Here is a 19042-nt window from a genome sequence, read left to right on the forward strand (position 1 = left end):
CACAGCAGCAACAAGTGTCAGGGAGGATGGAGGAGTTTGGGGAGTTTTAATAGTATAAACCCTTGACAGGAGCCACATGCGAGCGCTTTTCCCAACAGCCAATAAACACACACGGTGAGTAAACGGGGGGTGTGGTCACGCTCTAGCTCATTCATCAGAGAGTGGGTCAGTGGTTCTCAAAATGTTTCCCCTCCTAAAACCTCCCGGAGAGACACAACAGACACCCGCTGGGTTCAGATTTTCTCCGAGGGGTGGAAGCTGTGATCATTTAGCCTCAGTCAACAAACAGCGAACGTGGCTCAGACTGTAATAATCGCTTTTAGATGGGATTTCCTGGCCTGCTCACTTAGACCTGCACTAGAATTTACTTTTTTCAAGCCACCGAATGTCCCTTCTCCCCCCCTTCCTTCACTAATATTAAGTACTGTAAACGTTATTTTGGTTGGATTGTAAATACCGAGAGCTGACAGCAGATCTTTGGGCAGGCAAACCCATCACCCGCAGCCATCCAGATTTCTGCCACGTTACCTGTAACCACTCAGCAATCCACATTATGGGCAGCTGTGCAGTTAGAGACATCCCCTGAATGAGATGATTGGTTTTAAGTGATTTTAATTAACAAAAGTCTAACAATTAGTCATTATAAATGCAGGAAATGAATAAAGTGTTTTGTAGTATCCATTAGCTGAATATGCAGTCATGGGGACTATTAAACCTCTCTTCATCTCCAATCAATGAGACTCTTTTCAGGTACTTGAAAAAAGTATCCCTTAGCCACGCTGAAGTGCCAGAGCAAGTGTGTGGTTAAAGGATGGTAGTCATTATGTTTTCTATGTGTTTTTACTTGGATTTATTTATTTATTTAAAAAAAAAGCAGTGTTACTGAAAGATAGTTTGCTTTTCAAATCAGTGCATTTCAGTATCTCATAGCTCATAAGACAATGGGAGTATCCACACACCAAAACTCTTAATATTTTGATAAAGCAAATCATGCAGGATTAATATTTAATGTTTGATCTTCCGGGAAATGAGATGAAAACCTAAAGTAGATTAAAGGAACTGCAGTGGATTAAATCCTTCAAGTACGGCAGCTCCTTGGTGTGAGCAGTAGCACTAGTATTGTATCTGTAAAAACCTTATTTCCAATATCCTAAATTTATTTTGTACATTTACTCCTACATACTGACGTGGTGTTTATTTTTTTGAAAACACGAAACATGGTGAACTTTGACTCAAGGATCCTCATCAAAATAAAACAAAACTTAACCCTTAAACCCAGATTTAAGCACTTCAGTGTGGTTCTGATGGAAATGGAAGCAAAGGCACAGACACACAAACTGTGTGTACTGTGTATATGTACCACATATACATAGATTAAATATATGTAAATACATGTTTATGACTCTGTCCCTGACCCTACTGTAATACTGTTTTTTTTTTACAATAAAGAGATCCCTGTGAGGAGCAGTGATTTGAGCGCCCACAATGTGAATATATATTCAGAGGGAAAAAAACTCAGCTTGCACACCTGCAGTAAGTCATTTTAATAAATAACACTACTTTCGATATGCATTCTCATAGCGCTCTTTGCTTTATTTTATTAAGGTTTTTGTGATGCTTCACCGTTTATCTCTAAATTAACTGTTCGTGTCTAACTTTTATTCACTCATCTGATGTGAAATTCATGAATTAGATCCTAGTATGTAAGAAAATGATGCTCTAAGATTTTCATATACTCCAGTTAATATGATTTGTGAAGCTTGAAGAATAACACTTCCCAAAGAGGACTTCCTGTTATTGTTCATGTGCCTTGTAAAAGCTGCAATTAAACTGCACCTATTAATATTGTGAACTGTCAAGAAGTCTCAAGCGAAAATTGCTCGGCGGCACAAACATTATTGCCCTTAGGCAAGAAATAACAAATCTGTTTGTTTGAAGAGTTTTTAAAGTTGGTTTTGTGGGTAATTAAGGTGTCTGGAGAACATTCGGTTATTTGTTTTGTCTTTTAGTCAAAGTTGATGAAATTTCTTTCATTTTTCAAAATAAAAGATCAGTATATTTTGAACCTGGAGATTAATAAATAACAATAAAAGATTTTTTCTGGAAAAAAAAAATCAGTGTGATTGTGAGTTTATAGGACTTTAAATCTTGTTTTTTGGGTGTTAATAAATGGATTAAACCCCTAGTCTTGTTACTTTTGCTGCTATTGCTTCAAATCCCTCTGTGAAAGTTAAAGGTCGACTTCATTCAGTATATTAAAAACAAAAAAGTTTTTCTCTATAGTGACACTGCCATACACAAATTATATTTCTCTGAGTCATTAAGAGATTTTGTTTGTTTTATTATAATTTCATATAGTAGTCACTACATCAAGAATTACAAACCTTTTTCTATAAAAAAATAGCATTAAACCAAACTATTCTGAAAGGACTTTTACTTTATGAATGCTTATGCATGCCCTGGCTTCGGACCATCAATCAAAAATAATCTTATACATGTTTTCACACAGGAAAACTTCACCATAAGTATTCCACAGCCATGGGAAAGTTTTGATACCTTCCAGAAGGGGGGAAAAAAAGAGATGTTCGATGAGTTTAGATAACATGTCATGAAAGATGAGCTTAAAGTAGAAATTTGTGTTTACAATATTGAACACCGAGGTGCGCCGTATATATGAAACATGTAGCAGGAGGACATGAGGGGCCAAAATGATAAAAAAAACACAGCACACACAGTGGGAGCTGCTTTGAGGATAATGAGATGGCAGCTTTTGTGGTGCTTGAGGAGGATTAAGTCCAACAAGTGTTCACAACTTGACTGATGAGAGAGCTCCACCTACCAACTCTCTGCTAAACTAAAACACACCAAACTGAAATGTAGTGTGAACATAAAGATATCATCTAAATAAGACCCCCCTCCTCACCTCGCCAATTGTGGCTTATCATGAAGATCATTTCTGGGGTGTAATTATTATTTGGACACAAGCATAAACATCATTATCTACATATTACTGGCTTTAAGTAATAATTTTCTTCTTCTGAACACACTGGGAATACTTTTTTTTAAGGTGATGCTAAATAATGTTTGTAATTATTTTAAATGTTTTTAAACTATTATTACAGTCAAAGGAAATATTAAGTAAACTAAGTTAAACAGAAAATAATAAAGAATATTGTCTTTTTCACCTCTTTATTTCATTGTTTTATGTATACCTCTACATAAGTGTGTGTGTGTGTGCTCTCCATCTCCAAAAGCACATTACACTTAACACCCTCCACCCCCAAAAACACATAAAAACCCCCCAATTTGTTCATGGGAATGATTTTAGCTGTTATTTCTTAGAGGATGTTGTCGTCATGACATTGCAGGTCTGCGGGTTATATGTAGCTGAAGCTGGGAAAGATAATGGTGTGGTACTGAAACAAACTTTAACTGAGACTGGGCTGCGTGTGTGTTTTTTTTTTTTTTAAATGTTTTAAAAATTTTACAACTTTTTAAGCCATTTATGTATTAGCTCATGCATTTCTTTTATTATTAAAGTGGGAGAGACATTAGTAGGCCTGCGTAACTTTATAGCTACTCTGTTTAAACAAAGGCAATGATAATCAGTGATAATAAATTTTTTTCTCTACATTGTTTCAGTTTTGTTGGTAATAAAGTGAATTTTTTTTTGTTATATTTGTTGTATAATTACATATAATACAACAAATATAATATATTTGTTGTATAATATAAACCCCAGGCAACCACTGGCTGTGTGTTCCTGAATACTCACCACCCACTGAGTCTCAGTAGTTCTTATTCAGTGGGTGTCTGAATAAGAAATATAATAATACTAATAATGTGAATTGTTTTTGCAGTTTTTTAGGGTATTTTTTTGAATCAGCTCTGCAAACACGGATAGCAAAGTAATAAATTTAAAGACCACAGCAAGATCACTGTTTGTTTCTGCAGTCCTGGTTCCTTTCTTTCTGCCACCGGCTCAGATCGTTGAGAGAAGAATCACTTGTGGAGCCACACTGCCACCTTGAGATGCCATTTTTCTATGGCAAAGATAAAAAAAATAACCTCTTCCTCGACTGTTTAGAGTTTTCTGTAGGATATCATACTCGCCACTAGATGGAGGCAGCACATTGCTCAATGTAGAGACTGAAGCCACAGCACAGAGTATGTGGCACCCACAGAAGAGAGTCATACTGCTGTAAATGTCTTTAAATGAAAGCTCTAAAGAGCTGATGAACTCTTTAAAACTGTGACCTACATGGAAAAATCATTCCATGTGAACTTTAATGACTTCTTCTGACTTTGAAGCACATAGAGCATGCTTTCCACATCAACAATTCTTCCAATCAAGAGTCCAGCTTAAGACTAATTATATCCAAGATACCCTGCCTCATGATGTTAAAACAAAACATTTGACATAAATGTTTCTTTAACCGGAGCCTGTCTGCATTTTTCTGGAATCCCGACAGTGTTACATTTCTTCTTGGAGAGGAACTTTCTAATAAAGTGGAGTCAGACCCCTTCTGAGCCCCGCTGTGATTACTTTGGTTGGTATTGACACATTATTTGCCAACACTTCCCTGTTTTTTCTGCATCTGAGACTGAGGTTTTTCTCTAATGCAGCTTTTCCACTGGGATCCAGGCCGCAGAGTAATTGTCCGCGCAGCACCAGGAGTCGCTCTGTCTGACTGTAATTCTATAATATCGGGGTTGGCTATGACAATAATCCCTGGGCTCATCACACGTCGCCAAAACTGTTTCACAAACTCAAATGTATGTATGAGAATCTGAGATTGTGGAAAAGGGAAGACTCGCTGGCTCTGAAGCTTCTGTCAGCAGAGTCTTTTAAAGAAGAAAGCTTTCTGTGAACACACAGCATCTTGGCTTCACGAATGGTGCTTTTGCTTTCTGAACTAAAGAACCCAAAAGATGGAAAGCAGAAAATGTGGATCTGCGGCATAACTGTGGTCACGTGAACGCCTATTTGTCATCCGTTACTGAGTATATTATCATTTCTGAACTAATTTAACTTTGGCTCCCCATATAGCACAAAAAAATTAAGGAAATGAAGAAAAGAGGACAAAATTTTAAGCTCCCAACAACAGAAGAGGGATCATTAGGTTGCTGCATTGCTACCAATACATATGTCTGGTTTGTATTACTTTTATTCAAATATCTCCATATATTCACTGTGTCTGTGGGTGTATGATACAAACTGGGATAAGGATGGTAATAGAACAACATAACAGGATGAAGGATACAAAAAAATGGGCAGATGGTGTTCTGCTGTGCCCGGCTTTTGCAGCTTCACAACATGGCGTCAAAGTATTTCGCTATTAAATCATTAAAGAAATGTTCAAAGACGAGAGAAAGCATAAATAGTTCACAACTTCCATGCTGATATCATGTACAGTATGCGAGTTATTACAGCACAGAACCATGGCTCTTGCTCAGAATTGCGTCTGAATAATACATTTTACATCGGCTTGTTTTAGCAATACTGAAAGAGGTTGCACTCAAAGACAGACACATTTCACAAACAGCTGAAAGGATGGCATTTTAATGCTACATTTCATATTTAACACACATGTAATTACAGACAAAAGACAAAAACAGGAACAAGACCAGACAAGATTTTTCTTTTTTGTTGCTCTGTTGTCTATCTTGTTTTCTCATGACAAGTTGAGAGTTTGTGTACACTGCTGTCAGCAGACTGCTAAATTTAACCAATAAATAAACCAGAGTCAAGTGTCATTTTCAAACTGAGGCGAGGATGCAACTTATAGAGAAGTGATAACTCAAAAACACATCGCTATTTCTTTGTCATCAACCCTGTAAAGCGAGAATGATGAAACAATTGCCAGAAAATTGATTTTTTTGTTGTTGTTGTTCATACTGGAGTGTTTATTGTGTTTAGCAGTTTGAATGTAAGAGTTCGAATTAGGCTGAGAGATAGGGTGAAGGGTTCAGCCATCAGGAAGGGGCTCAGATTAGAGCCGCTGCTCCTCCACATTGAAAGGAGTCAGTCGAGGTGGTTCGAGGATCTGACAAGGATACCTCCTGGGTGAGGAGTTCCAGGCATATCAGACTGGGAGGAGGCCCCAGGGCAGACCCAGGGCTTCTCCCCTTAGGCTGCTGCCCCCGAGACCCAGCCCCAGATAAATGGAAACAGATGGATGGATGGATGGAGTTCGAATTAGTATAACAATAGGGACAAAAAATCACACTCATGGTGCCGAGGTTTTAAAAACTAACATATTAAATATATGAGACACTTTTGAAAATGCATGATGGGGACCCGATCATATGTAGCTGAAAAATACGCTGACTGTTGTTGGCTACCTGTTCACAACAGAAAAAGACATGAAACCACGATAGTCTGCTTTTAGCTTGCTCTGGTTTTTTGCTTTTGCCGGTAAGTCGAAGCAAAACATGTTATGTTAAAGAAAGAATATAACTTACACATGTGCAGGTTTATTTTTCCACCAAGCCAAAACTAAGGCCACCTAATACAGTCCTGCAGTGAGTTAACATATGGGAATCTCAAATCTACCCAAGGGTTATTCTTTGTGTCAGAAGTCTGCATTAGGAGGCGGTTGGATTAATGGAAGATGCGATCAGACAACATCCAACAAGAAGGGAACCAGACAAGAGTTTGGTCTCCTTATTGACTATGCCTTTCAACTTGTTCATCACTTGGCTTTAGCCTCACACATTAAATTATGTGATATAAACATATAAGGGCCAGATTTGCTAAGAGTGCAGAGACAAGACTGCTTGTAAGAGGTGGAAATTGATGCTGTTGCATATGCATTTATGGGAGTTCCTTTCTCAAGGCACAAAATCTAAGGAGGCAGATATTTAAACTAATATCCTAAAGTTTGCAACATGCAGTCTTTACATTTATGATCTTTTCCCCCATGAACTTAAAGGCACTTCTACATTGGCTTGATTTTATAGACCAGGAAGCTATGTGCATCTTTGATATACAGTATTTCTCTTTATTACTTTGTTCAAAACGGTTATACATCCCAAGGCGTTGCTACCCAGGTTCCCATTGCATGTGTTTCAGACACTTGGGAACTGTTAAACTTGTAAAAAACAATTGTGCCAAACAGATACACAATGTGAAGCTGGTGGGTTATTACAATGTAACAACCTGGGAGTAAGAAGATATTGGACAAGTGACCCGTTTTACCACTTAGAGATGGAAACCTTAGCACATAAAGATGAAGTTTAGAGCTTGAGAATTCCTTTACTTCCCAAAGATGAAGTTGTCATAGCATGTAACATTTGTAGGTGGTCTGATGATGAATGGCAGTGATTTATAATCCTTTACTGTAATAATAGGGGCTAAACATGGAAAATGAATGGATAAACCACACTCTTGGGGAATTATACAGTTAATGAATGATTAATGTGTGGTTGTAATTTTTTTCTCCCATCACAGAATAGTTGTACTGTATATAATCAATAAAATCTTCACATAAACAGGTAAACTTGTCAGACTTTAAGGCTTTACCGCTGCTGGTTTAGGGGGAGGCTGAGCCGCGAATCTGTGGATGCAAGACTTATTTACTCCTGTTTCAGAGACAGTCGGGCCCATTCAGTGACTGCACAATCTCCACCATTTAGCTACAGTCTATTTCTGTGGTATATTTATACCCATGTATCAGGCCCCATAAATCTACCTGTGTTAGGCTGAGCAGGATCATTTCCACAGGAAGCCTGTGGAAATAAACATTTGCACACATTAAGTGTATGTTGCATTCCTCTTTGTGCCAAACACATGGACAGACTTACATGTGAAGGCCAACCGATAACAACACGTATACACATAGACACAGAAAGCATTCATAGTGGGCGGTAATAACATAGTGCTGCTTTTAGGAGGCCGGCCACAGTTCTGTGGGCTGAGAGGGCACATACAGGAGATGTTATTGCACTATATGTTTATAACGCTGCCATGGAAAAATAAGAGGCTCAGCCACAGGCATTTCCTCAGTTCCTCTCTCTCTTCAGTCACCCCTCCAAACCAGCACTGGGGGAAGGCAGTAAGCATTTAGATGAGGGCTGAGCATATGTCACACTTCATCATTTTCAAAAATAGGCATTCTAATTGTTTCTTTTTGCTTTTGCATATATTTAATCACAAACCCCATTCACCGCCCAGCTCTAGTTTCTACCCAACTCAGCTATTTGTTATGTCTCTTGCTGAGATTCTTCCCTGAAATTGTCTTATTTACTTGAGATGTGGATTTAGTGTAACGTTAGAAACATGGGACTTCAGACATAAATATTTTAGATAGACTATCTGGTGCATTTATTGTTTGGTTTGACCCTCATATTGCCCAATGATGACCGCTTAAATTGCAGACCACCAAGTGCTTTACGTTTATCTCACTGCTGACCTGTTTGAAAGTTGCTGTAAATTTTAAAAAATCTAAATGAATTGGGTTTTTTTTTACTCTTTCTAAATGTTTTCAAACCCATGTAATGGTCATGGAAGTAGCAGTCCCTGTAACTAAGGTTGTGACAAAAAACAATGTTTACCCTAAATTAGGTACATATCTTTCTTCACAACCTGTTCTAATGAGTCATTATTCAAATTTCTTTAATTTACTGAAGAAAACCTATAGAAATATAAAGTATAAAAGTTTCTTGCAGTTACTCTAGGAGCACGTAGGGAAAATAGAAGGTCCTTAACCCATCTTCGGGGGCCACTATCTGCTCCTTTGTGCAAGGAGGAACAGGATGAGTACTGCCAGAGCTACAAAATGACCTCCAGCAGGCCACTGATGGGAATGTCTCTGATCAAGTCAGACCCTGTGATGGTGCAGTGGGTAAGGGTTCCTCCTGGTCGCGACAATGCCCGGCATCATGTAGCAAGAGTATGCAGAATGAAGGAATTGATACTGGCCTCCATGCTCGCCTGACCTAAGTCCAACAGAGTTAGATCGATCCAGTCCCACCAGGCTACACCTCAGACTGTTCAAGAGCTCAGTGATGCTCTGGTCCAGATCTGCGTAGTGTTTTGGATGTCGTTATAGGCTTAATATTCCTGGTTAAGCCACAAAGGAAACCAATTCTGATATTCGATGTGAATTTTAGTCATTTTAAGAGTACTATTGAAACAAACTAGCATGTTACAGTATAAAGTCACCTGAATCACGATGATCTGATTTTAATTGGCAAAAGGTTGATGGTGGTGATTAGTCTTTCCAGACACTCAATTTATTTAAATTCTGTATTTGGAGCTCGTTATGTTGCCATTTTTTTTAAAAGACAGAGACAAACTAATTTTCAAAATGTTAAGGCCAAATGCGGAACATAACAAGGCATCACTAAGCACTTCCTTCAGTCCAACTTTCATTTCTTTTCCAATCACATCTCTATTAAACAGAACATTCAAGGACAAAGGAAGCACAGGAAATGAAACTGATTCTACTGTTGCCCCATGTCGCTCTAAATGATAGTGTCAGCCTGTAATATAAATGTAAATAACAGCTGAAATCATGTCGCGTCTAATTATTTTCAGACACAGCCATCTTCTGTTCATCTTCTGCAACTCTGAAACCAGCTTTCTGTTTGTGATCCAAACGATAATTAAGCCTTGGAGCACGGCGGTGAATGTTTGGTCTCACTCAGCCCGGCTTTAAAGAGAATGCTCCTTTTGGATGCTGCACTATGAGCATATATGGGCCTTAAAAAAACCCAGAACTCTAGCTACTCATGCCTCTGATGTGCCATCCAACTTTAAAATACAGCTTTGCGAGCTCGGTCTTCTTCAAAGCCTTCTTTTTCTTTGCTCTTTTCCTCCCTCCTTTGGTTTTTTCTTTTTTTTTTTTTGCCCCCTTCTGCCAGCTCCAGCTCTGCTCTGCCTTCTGCTTGAACATGATGTGTAGAACTGAGTAAAGAAGTCAGGTGAAAAGGCTGAAAGGAAGTGCAGCTAATACATGAAACAAGCCACTATTGCATAAGTTAAAAAGTAGCTATAGCTGAGAGAAAAATACTGAGAACCTGCCATAAAATGAGACACTGAGCGAATGGTGGTCTGTGTGTTGATCACCATTCTGTTTAACATTCGCTGCAAGCAATCAGTGTGAAAAAAACACCGCTTTCATTCTCTTTGACTCAGAGGCCTAATGGCTTTTTTAGTAATGACTTTGTGTCTTCAGCGGCACAAACATCATTAACCCGGGCCATTGTTATTCTAATCTCTCTCTGTCAGTGGTCTGAGAGGCAGAGCCCCTGTCCTGCTGAAACAGTTTCCTCATTGTGAACCCGGCGAATGGGGGGAGATAGAGGTATTTTAGCTGCTGCCACCTGAGTGTGCATCAGCAGCCAGGAAGCCTTACATTTAGGGTGGTCCAATCCACCATCTCCCAACCGCGTCCTTCTGGCTCTCGTCTTTATGTGATCCTAATTCTAGCTCCCCATCCTGCCTCCCTCCAGCCCCCTTTCCCCCTTCTCTCCACACAGCCTCTCTCACAAAAAGCCCCTCACACGATGAACAAAGTTTCACTGGCCCTCGTTTGTTGACTTATCTGGCATGGCAGCAGTTTGCCTTTCAAAAAAAAAAAGAAAAAGAAAAGAAAAACTTGTCCGGCTAGTTTTTGGGAGGTGGTGGACTGTTGTCGCTTAGTCGGACACAGAGGAAGACCTTCTGCCGCCTCTTCCATGACTTCAGCAGGTGCAGAGACAAACCTCAATGACATCTTTGTATCGGATGGAAGATTTCGGGTTGTTTTTAATGGCTCTCCTGGCCCAAGTCACGTCCTCCACGTTTGCCTTTGTGGAAACTGAACGTGAGACATTAGCAGTGACAGAACCCAGAGGGGGCAACCATATATCCTCAAGTGACACAGACACCAAAGGTAGTTGATTTTTGGCCTCCGTGGCTGCCTGTCACGCTGCATTTCTCACCAACTGCTCTTTACTGGCTGTACTTATTCATGTTGGTTCAGTGCTGCCTCCAAGCCTAGTGTACAATAGAAACTCACAATAAGTCCCTTTTCAGTCCATTAGGCTCCAGGATAAAGCATCTCTGAACTCATTTATCTTACTATTAACCAGGGAAGACCTATTATTGATGTAAAGAAAAACCCCATTACTGAACCATTGTTGGCTTAAAGTTTACTGCATCCCAGATCATCACAGGTAAACATTCAAGCTGTGCAGTCGGGCAGTTGAATGGTGGAAACGACAACAAAGTGATTTCCGTTGCTGGCAGTTCTTAGAAAAGCACCCCAGATTTATGTCCACTGGGAGTTATCCAGAGTCTGCATCCACCTCTAACCACATGTTGCTATCAGATGTGACTATTCCATGATGTAATTCTCTCTGTTTGCTTATTTAAATGCAGTTTATCCCCCCCAGTGCTTGGAGTTTGTACATTATTGTGCCCACAAAAACATTTTCATATTTATGGCCAGGGTAAACTTGAAACAAGCCAGTTCATACAAACTATCTATTCACATTTCCGAGTGTTTATAGCTACAGTTTATAACACCAAATTCAAAGGAAACCTAACAGCCTCCAGCTACAGGAGGGGGCACGATGTGTCGTACGTATGGTGGGAACAGTTCAAACTTCTAAGTGGGGAAAAAGAGGAAGCATGTTCACTCCCTGCTTAATATCTCAGCTGTGTGCACTTAATCATTTGCTATATGAGGTAAGGTTTAGGTCAGGTCACAAGTTACTGTGGTTACTGAGATCAGATGATTTGAGGAGGGAGTTAAGATGTTGAACTTTGATCTTTACCAAATGTTTGTTGTCTGTAGGAGTAGGTATCAATGTGCAACGCTCATACATTATTAAAGGTACAGTGTGTAAAATCTCACCACTAGATGTCAGTAGATTGCAGTAATTCTGACGTGATTTGTTCAAGATATCCTGCACGTTTCTATTTTCTTTCTTTCTTTCTGAAGTGGATCTAACATTGCTGGACTCAGACAATTAGCAAATAACATCTCGTACTATGTGAGTATATAATCAAGCTGTTTATCAGGGGGGAAAGTGTGATTTTTAGGACACTTGAGCTAACATAACCTAGCATGAAGTTAGATCATAAGCACATGTTAAACTGCAGGAATGTCTTAGAGACATAAAGACCTGGATGGCCGCTAACTTTCTGCTTCTTAATTCAGATCAAACTGAGGTTATTGTACTCGGCCCTGAAAATCTTAGAAATATGGTATCTAAGCAGATTCTTACTCTGGATGGCATTACCTTGGCCTCCAGTAACGCTGTGAGGAACCTTGGAGTCATTTTTGACCAGGACATGTCCTTCAACGCACATATTAAACAAATATGTAAGACTGCTTTCTTCCATTTGTGCAATATGTATAAAATTAGAAATATCCTGTCTCAGAGTGAAGCTGGAAAAACTAGTTCATGCATTTATTACTTCCAGGCTGGACGACTGTAATTCTTTATTCTCAGGAAGTCCAAAAAACTCACTGAAAAGCCTTCAGCTAATCCAAAATGCTGCAGCAAGAGTCCTGACAGGGACTAGAAGGAGAGAGCATATTTCTCCTGTTTTGGCTTCCCTTCATTGGCTTCCTGTTAAACCCAGAATTGAATTCAAAATCCTGCTTCTCACATACAAGGTTTTGAATAATCAGGCCCCATCTTATCTTAATGACCTTGTAGTACCATATCACCCTATTAGAGCACTTCGCTCTCGCTCTGCAGGCCTACTTGTTGTTCCTAGAGTATTTAAAAGTAGAATGGGAGGCAGAGCCTTCAGTTTTCAGGCCCCTCTTCTGTGGAACCAGCTTCCAGTTTGGATTCGGGAGACAGACACTATCTCTACTTTCAAGATTAGGCTTAAAAGGAACCCCGACTATTATGACAAGCTACTCTAAATATGTTACAAATTATCTCCACTACATAAAAACATACTTAAGAATAACTAAAAATTTTTTGTTATTCATTAAATCTTTGTTGTTTAATTTTTTTTAATTTTTTAATTTTTTATTTTGGAGCCGTGGGAGCGGCCATGTTTTTTCTGGCACGATGACATGTATTGGTTGTCATCAGTATAGGCACTTTTGTTCAGCTAACCTGTTTTGTTTTTTGTATTATAGCAATGGTGTTATTTAACTTGCCTATTAGTAACCTGGTTATGACTTTGTAGACCAGCACTATACCGGTCATGGAGGCTAACAAGGGCTGCCCAAAGAACATCTGGATTAAGACATACGGCTTCAAAGTTTTGGTGCACTGTGTTGCATGGAGAATCGTAATTTTTCATAATTTCACTGTATAATAAAAAATAGAATTCTATTAGTGTTTTTATCATGTGCATATGCGTTACCATGGATAGCTGCTGCCATAAAATGGAGCTCTTTACAACAAACACTCTCAGTAGCCGCATAGACACCAGCAGTTTTCCCTGACTCTTGCGTCCTCGTGTGACAGATTGTTTTCATCTTCATCTAAACTAAGTACTGGTTGACTATTTTCATCCTCTCTCTCGGTTTGCTCTGGTTCAAACTGGAAAGGTCGAACAGAAGCCATTTCCAATGCGCTGCTAATTATGAACCCAATGCGGTGCAACCATGTGACGTCACTACCCAGAGTGCATTGAGAAGTAAATAACAAAGGTGGCCTACTGGTAAATCGGTTTTATATAAAATGTAAAAGGAAAACATTTGGCGTATTTTAATACCACATATATATTATTGAAAACACAATGCATATTTTAGCGCAAACATGTCTTAATAGCCGGGGTTCCTTTTAAAACCTTCCTTGTTGCTAAAGCATATAGTTAGGGCTGGATCAGGTGACCCTGAATCCTCCCTTAGTTATGCTGCAATAGGCGAACACTACTGGGGGATTCCCATGATGCATTGAGTTTTCAGTCACCTTTCTCACTCAACATGTGTTAATAAACCTCTCTGCACTGAATCATACTTCTTATTAATCTCTGTCTCTCTTCCACAGCATGTCTTCTATCCTGTCTTCCTTCTCTCACCCCAACCGGTCGCAGCAGATGGCCCCGCCCCTCCCTGAGCCTGGTACCGCTGGAGGTTTCTTCCTGTTAAAAGGGAGTTTTTCCTTCCCACTGTCGCCAAAGTGCTTGCTCACAGGGAGTCATATGATTGTTGGGTTTTTTCTCCTGTAGGGTCTACCTTAGAATGTAAGGCGCCTTGAGGCGACTGTTGTTGTGATTTGGTGCTGTATAAATACATTTGAATTGCATTGAACATGTTCTTGTTGTTTAGCCGGCTTGTTGTGAGCTGTATGGAGATTGGATGGCTGCATGTCTAATCTGTTGAGAATAAGTATTTCCGACAATATCAGAAATAGATGAAAATGCTGTTTTCTCTTTCCTTCACCTTTTCACTTCTTTGGTAAAAATCTTCTTCTTCTTCTACATATTTTGAGTCTGAAGGTGCAGACATTAATTCAAATTTCCCTCCACAGCCCATGAACACCTATGAGCTCTGTGTTCAAGATGGCGGGACAACATGACAACTTCCAACAATCTGTTCCTGTGTATTTTTCATGAATTCATTCTAAGTTTATGAGAATGAGAATATTTTCTATTAGCTTTTAAACGTCACTTACATTTCACTGACAGCAGCCCAAACCACTGTGGCTAAAATTACAAGGCAAAGAGCTCTGGATAGTGTAAAGGAAAGTGAACAAATGCACTATAAAGTGGATTTCTTAGCTAAATTAACTGTGAAAAAAATATTTATTCATTATCAAATATTGATTTATCGGCCCTGGATCAGACGGATGGATCAATGAATGGATACCATCTAATTAGTGATCATGTTTGAGGCTGTGACTCCCCATCTCTCTGTAATCATGCATATTATTGGCATGTCTTTTCTATCATTCACAGAGTGAAAATGCTGCACATTTGTTATGCATGGTGATTCTGAGCCTCACGATCAGCCACCATTAACCGTTCAATCAGACTCCCAAAGCGTGGACGGTGTGAGGCTTTATTATTTCTGGATTCTGTCCCATGACCAGAGTGTTTGCAGACTGCAGTGGATTTCATGGAGCTCACAAACGGTGACCTCAAACAATGTGGGGTTCTGTAGTGATTCTGGGGCCTAAGCAAGCCCAGCTGCACCCACCTGCTAATAGCTTTACTGGCCTGGCCCAGTGCTCTGACCTCCTACATTGCAAAAAAACCATCCCAAGCATTAGATTGTATATTTGTCTGTACGGTGATATGGTCAAAAAGCCTAATTTCAAATTTCCAAATCTTTATTTAGTATTTAGGAAGTACAAATTTAATCTAAAATCATCTACAATTTGCTAAAAAACTCACAATTCCAAAAATATCTTCAATCCTAGAAATCCTCACTGTGATTAACTTATTGTTTCTGCTGGCCTTGTTACACCAACAAACTAGTTCCTTCCTTTTTACTGATATTAATGATATCAATCACTGCAATCACCTATAATTTCTTCTTTTGTTTTCGTCCTTGTTGAAGGAGGAAAACAGCGCGGCACCCAAAATTGCAGCAGCTACACCTGCCACAGCGACGCCTCCAATCGCAGCTGCTGTTTGACCCTATGGCGATCGTGGCTCAAGAGTTGGGAGTTCGCCTTGTAATTGGAAGGTTGCCGGTTCGAGCCCCGGCTTGGACAGTCTTGGTCGTTGTGTCCTTGGGCAAGACACTTCACCCGTTGCCTACTGGTGGTGGTCAGAGGGCCTGGTTGCGCCAGTGTCCGGCAGCCTCGCCTCTGTCAGTGCGCCCCAGGGTGGCTGTGGCTACAATGTAGCTGCCATCACCAATGTGTGGGTGGATGACTGGTTGTGTAAAGCGCTTTGGGGTCCTTAGGGACGAGTAAAGTGCTATATAAATACAGGCCATTTACCATTTATGGAAAAAAACACAATAAAGAGAAAAGCAGTGGTGCTGGTTGTTGAAGGGAAAGCAGTTATTGCATTGTTGTAGATGTTGTATTTCAGTGCTGACTTCCACAAGGCTGCAATAATAGACAGTAAAAACAAAATAAAAAATAATGACCATGTTTACATTCATTAAAAATTGAGCGGCTGCCATGTTGCATTTTCTGATTGAACACCATGAAAAATAAGTTTTTTTTAATGCATTTCAGAGAGCTTTTTATGGCAGCGAAGGTGACAAAACGGGTTGACTAAGCAAGCTTTTTTTGGAACTTGCAAATCAGCTAATCTGCCTTTTGATACATAATCAAAATTTATTCAGCACCACATCTGCTTCTAATCATTCATAATAGATTGTGTTACATCTTTGTATCTTTACAATGAATGAGGCGCTTAGATGATAAACACATCCAGCGCAGGTGCAGACAAACTAAAGATAAAATCATTTCTCACTGAAACAGCAATAAAGTGTTACTGTTGCTCTTCACTGTTGGTTTAAGCCATGTTCAGCTTAACACAAGAGAATTCACAACCCATTTGATCTCACAGACTTTTCTTTTAGGTAGATCTATAAAAAATCCCTCACCTGTCGGGACTCTGGCTTTCCATAACGTAGCTCTGTGACAAAGTGTTCACAATTCTGAGTAGCGATACAGTAAGGCAGCTCTCGACCGAGCATCCTGCAGGCATCCCTCACAATGGCAAGAGGCTCACGAGGACTGTACTCATCATCCAGAAGATTATTGACCTCAAATTCGCTGGAGCCGACAACTTCCCAGATCTTCTGACGCCTCACCTGCGCCTTACCGCTGTCTAGTAACGTCAGCAGCTCACCGAAGTATCCCAACTCACCACCTGGATGTGCTTTTTTGGAAGAGGAAAAAGGAGGTCAGAGAGACACTAAAGCAAGATCCGTGAATTATGTAGGGCACGTTAATGTGTGTTGGGTTTTGTACAAGAATGTAACACTCACTCGGAGGCAGTAAATGAACAACTTCATTTCCTCCAATGTAGACAGCCCAGTGTTTATATGCCCCCCGAGAGATCTCGATAAGGTCCCCTGGCTTTGGCTCTTTGTCAAACTGAAAATAATGAGAAAAGGCAGCACTCAGTATAAACAGACAAGTGAGCTAGTAAAAGCTGACTAGAGGAAGAACGAAAATCATAACGAGGTGAAAATATGAGTCGCCTAGTAATTTTCAGATACTGTAATAATGTATAATATATCAAAGTTGTTTGAATCTCTTTGCTGTGGCAAAGAAAAAGGTTAGTATAAATTCAGAATTTTCATATATCAAAAAATAATTAAAATTTGACCGAGTAAAAGCACACAACATACCAATGTAGTCACAAAGGCACAAAAATGCGGACTTAAGTAATAGTAAAAGCAAGGAGAGGATCACTCACCAGTGTTGGTGCCATGGCTTCACCTCTTCAGTCAGCTGGTGGGCACGACTGGTAGCGAATTTACTCTGACTGGTACTGAAACTTAGCTTACATTTCAGATGGAGAAGTGCTAATATGCAAAGACAGATTAGATAAGCGCATTGGTAAATACCACATGGAGGCTACATGGCCTAAATTTGCAAATCATTAACTAGAAAAGCCAATGAGACTGTTGCTGTTAAGCAGCTGCCAAGCAGCGCGCAGTGCGAGAAAGGGTAAGTTTCATTTCTTGTGAACTGTTCATTGGATTGAGCCTCCTACAATAAACCAAAGTTCATTGTAAAGAAGGTGAAAATCTACAGCAACAAGATAGAACACCCCAACATCAGACATATACAAGACAAACAACTATTGTAAAGACTTTAAGGTCCGTCTTAGTTCTCAAATTATTTTTACTCATAATTCAAGATAAAAATCAATATCCTGTACATGTCAATCTGGGATTTTATTTAAAAGACCTCTAGCTTGTTGACCTCAAGCTGACGCTGACTCAAAGGAACTAATGAAATGGTATTGTGGAGTAAACTGACTGAATACAGTTGTAAATGTAATGATTTTAGGTGTTTATTTGTGGTTTATGGTCTTTCATGCCTTACAATTTATTGACAAAATAAACATTGTTAACATTGGTGCAAAGTTAGTTTGTTCCATAGTGTGGCAGTTAATGCATTTGCTTGGAAATTTGAAGGTCCCTGATAAAATTCTAGCCCAATGCACAAAACCCCTTTGGGTTTGCATCATGAAGGGCATCCGTTATAAAATTCTGCCAAAGCAAACAGCTGGAGCAACCTGCTGTGCTACTTAAGACAAGGGAATTGCTGAAAGTAGCATTTATTACCTTTAGTGGTGTGGTCTGTTAAACAGCAGCTATATATTAGCATTTATTTGGAGGCAGGTAAGCGTACTAAGAGTCCAACATTATGATCTGTAGAAACTCTTGAGCACTGCGTTCACTAATGTGTCACTAAAATTGACAGTCTACTGTTTCAGATTAATATTATCTGATCAAAGATATTCTGACACAGGGCTAATGTGTTAGCCCTGATAAGGATAAGTGGAACGGATGGATGGATGGCCAAACTAGAAGTACTGAAAACTGCAATTCCTCAAATGGCCACTTGAGGCTGACTCCAAGTGTAATTGACCCCCATGTTAAAATGCCTAACTTCAACCATCTTTAAGTCCAGGTACAGGTTTAGTCTCTAATTTCTCCCTACATAAAACTGATCTCAGCTTGCACACTAGTTATCCTATCCTGATACATCACTGGGCCATTGGTTCAGCTATGTGAAAATGCTACATCCAGATGAACAGAATCAGCTTATTGAATATAATATGGCATGCTATGTTCTTGTAGGAAAGCATATCAAGTGAAACTGAAAGTGTCCAAGTAAAATTTTTATATTTCATTTGTGTGTTACTTTGTCTTAAGGCTCCAAAATGGCAAAGTAGGGAAACTGCAGCTGAGTCATTTCTCCTCTCTCTGGTTTTGCCATTATTAGAAATCTCTTTTTATTGCTTTCCTTTTCTGCATTTTGATGTAAGACCCTTACTGAACAAAATTTTAAACTGCACATGTACAGCAACAGCAGGTGTTTGGTAACATCATCCAGAAGAACCTGGAAAAAAGAAGCTTTGTTTCATTATTATTGTCCGGAAAGCATCCAAGTCAAGAGACCTGGAAGTTAGATTTTTCCCCAGTTCCTCATT

The 19042-nt window shown here is 39.5% G+C and overlaps 1 protein-coding gene across 2 annotated transcripts; it reads right to left on the reverse strand.

Annotated features, from left to right (window-relative positions):
• Nucleotides 1-10700: 10700 nt before the first annotated feature.
• Nucleotides 10701-17396, reverse strand: LOC146366324 (phospholipase A and acyltransferase 4-like). Of its 2 annotated transcripts, none has more exons than XM_084915503.1 (4): nucleotides 17294-17396; nucleotides 16860-16968; nucleotides 16473-16750; nucleotides 10701-15547 (listed from the first exon to the last, which is right to left on the reverse strand). In XM_084915503.1, exons 1-4 carry the CDS (start codon nucleotides 17306-17308, stop codon nucleotides 15428-15430), a joined length of 522 nt encoding a protein of 173 aa, XP_084771629.1. In that variant the 5' UTR covers nucleotides 17309-17396; the 3' UTR covers nucleotides 10701-15427. The 2 variants fall into 2 exon arrangements, with proteins under 2 accessions (XP_084771629.1, XP_084771628.1); XM_084915502.1 differs by having other exon boundaries at nucleotides 15425-15966.
• Nucleotides 17397-19042: the final 1646 nt, after the last annotated feature.

Source organism: Perissodus microlepis, chromosome 19 (genome assembly GCF_051167445.1).
Source record: "Perissodus microlepis isolate ML-2025 ecotype Zambia chromosome 19, ASM5116744v1, whole genome shotgun sequence".
NCBI classification, from domain to species: Eukaryota; Metazoa; Chordata; class Actinopteri; order Cichliformes; family Cichlidae; genus Perissodus; species Perissodus microlepis.

What these genes read in the sequence shown, in the direction of transcription:
- LOC146366324 (XM_084915503.1), bottom strand. An exon ending in TGTTCATTTACTGCCTCCGA is followed by an intron (nt 16,751 to 16,859) that starts GTGAGTGTTACA and finishes CTTCCAAAAAAG; the next exon opens with CACATCCAGGTGGTGAGTTG. An exon ending in GAAAGCCAGAGTCCCGACAG is followed by an intron (nt 15,548 to 16,472) that starts GTGAGGGATTTT and finishes CGATCGCCATAG; the next exon opens with GGTCAAACAGCAGCTGCGAT.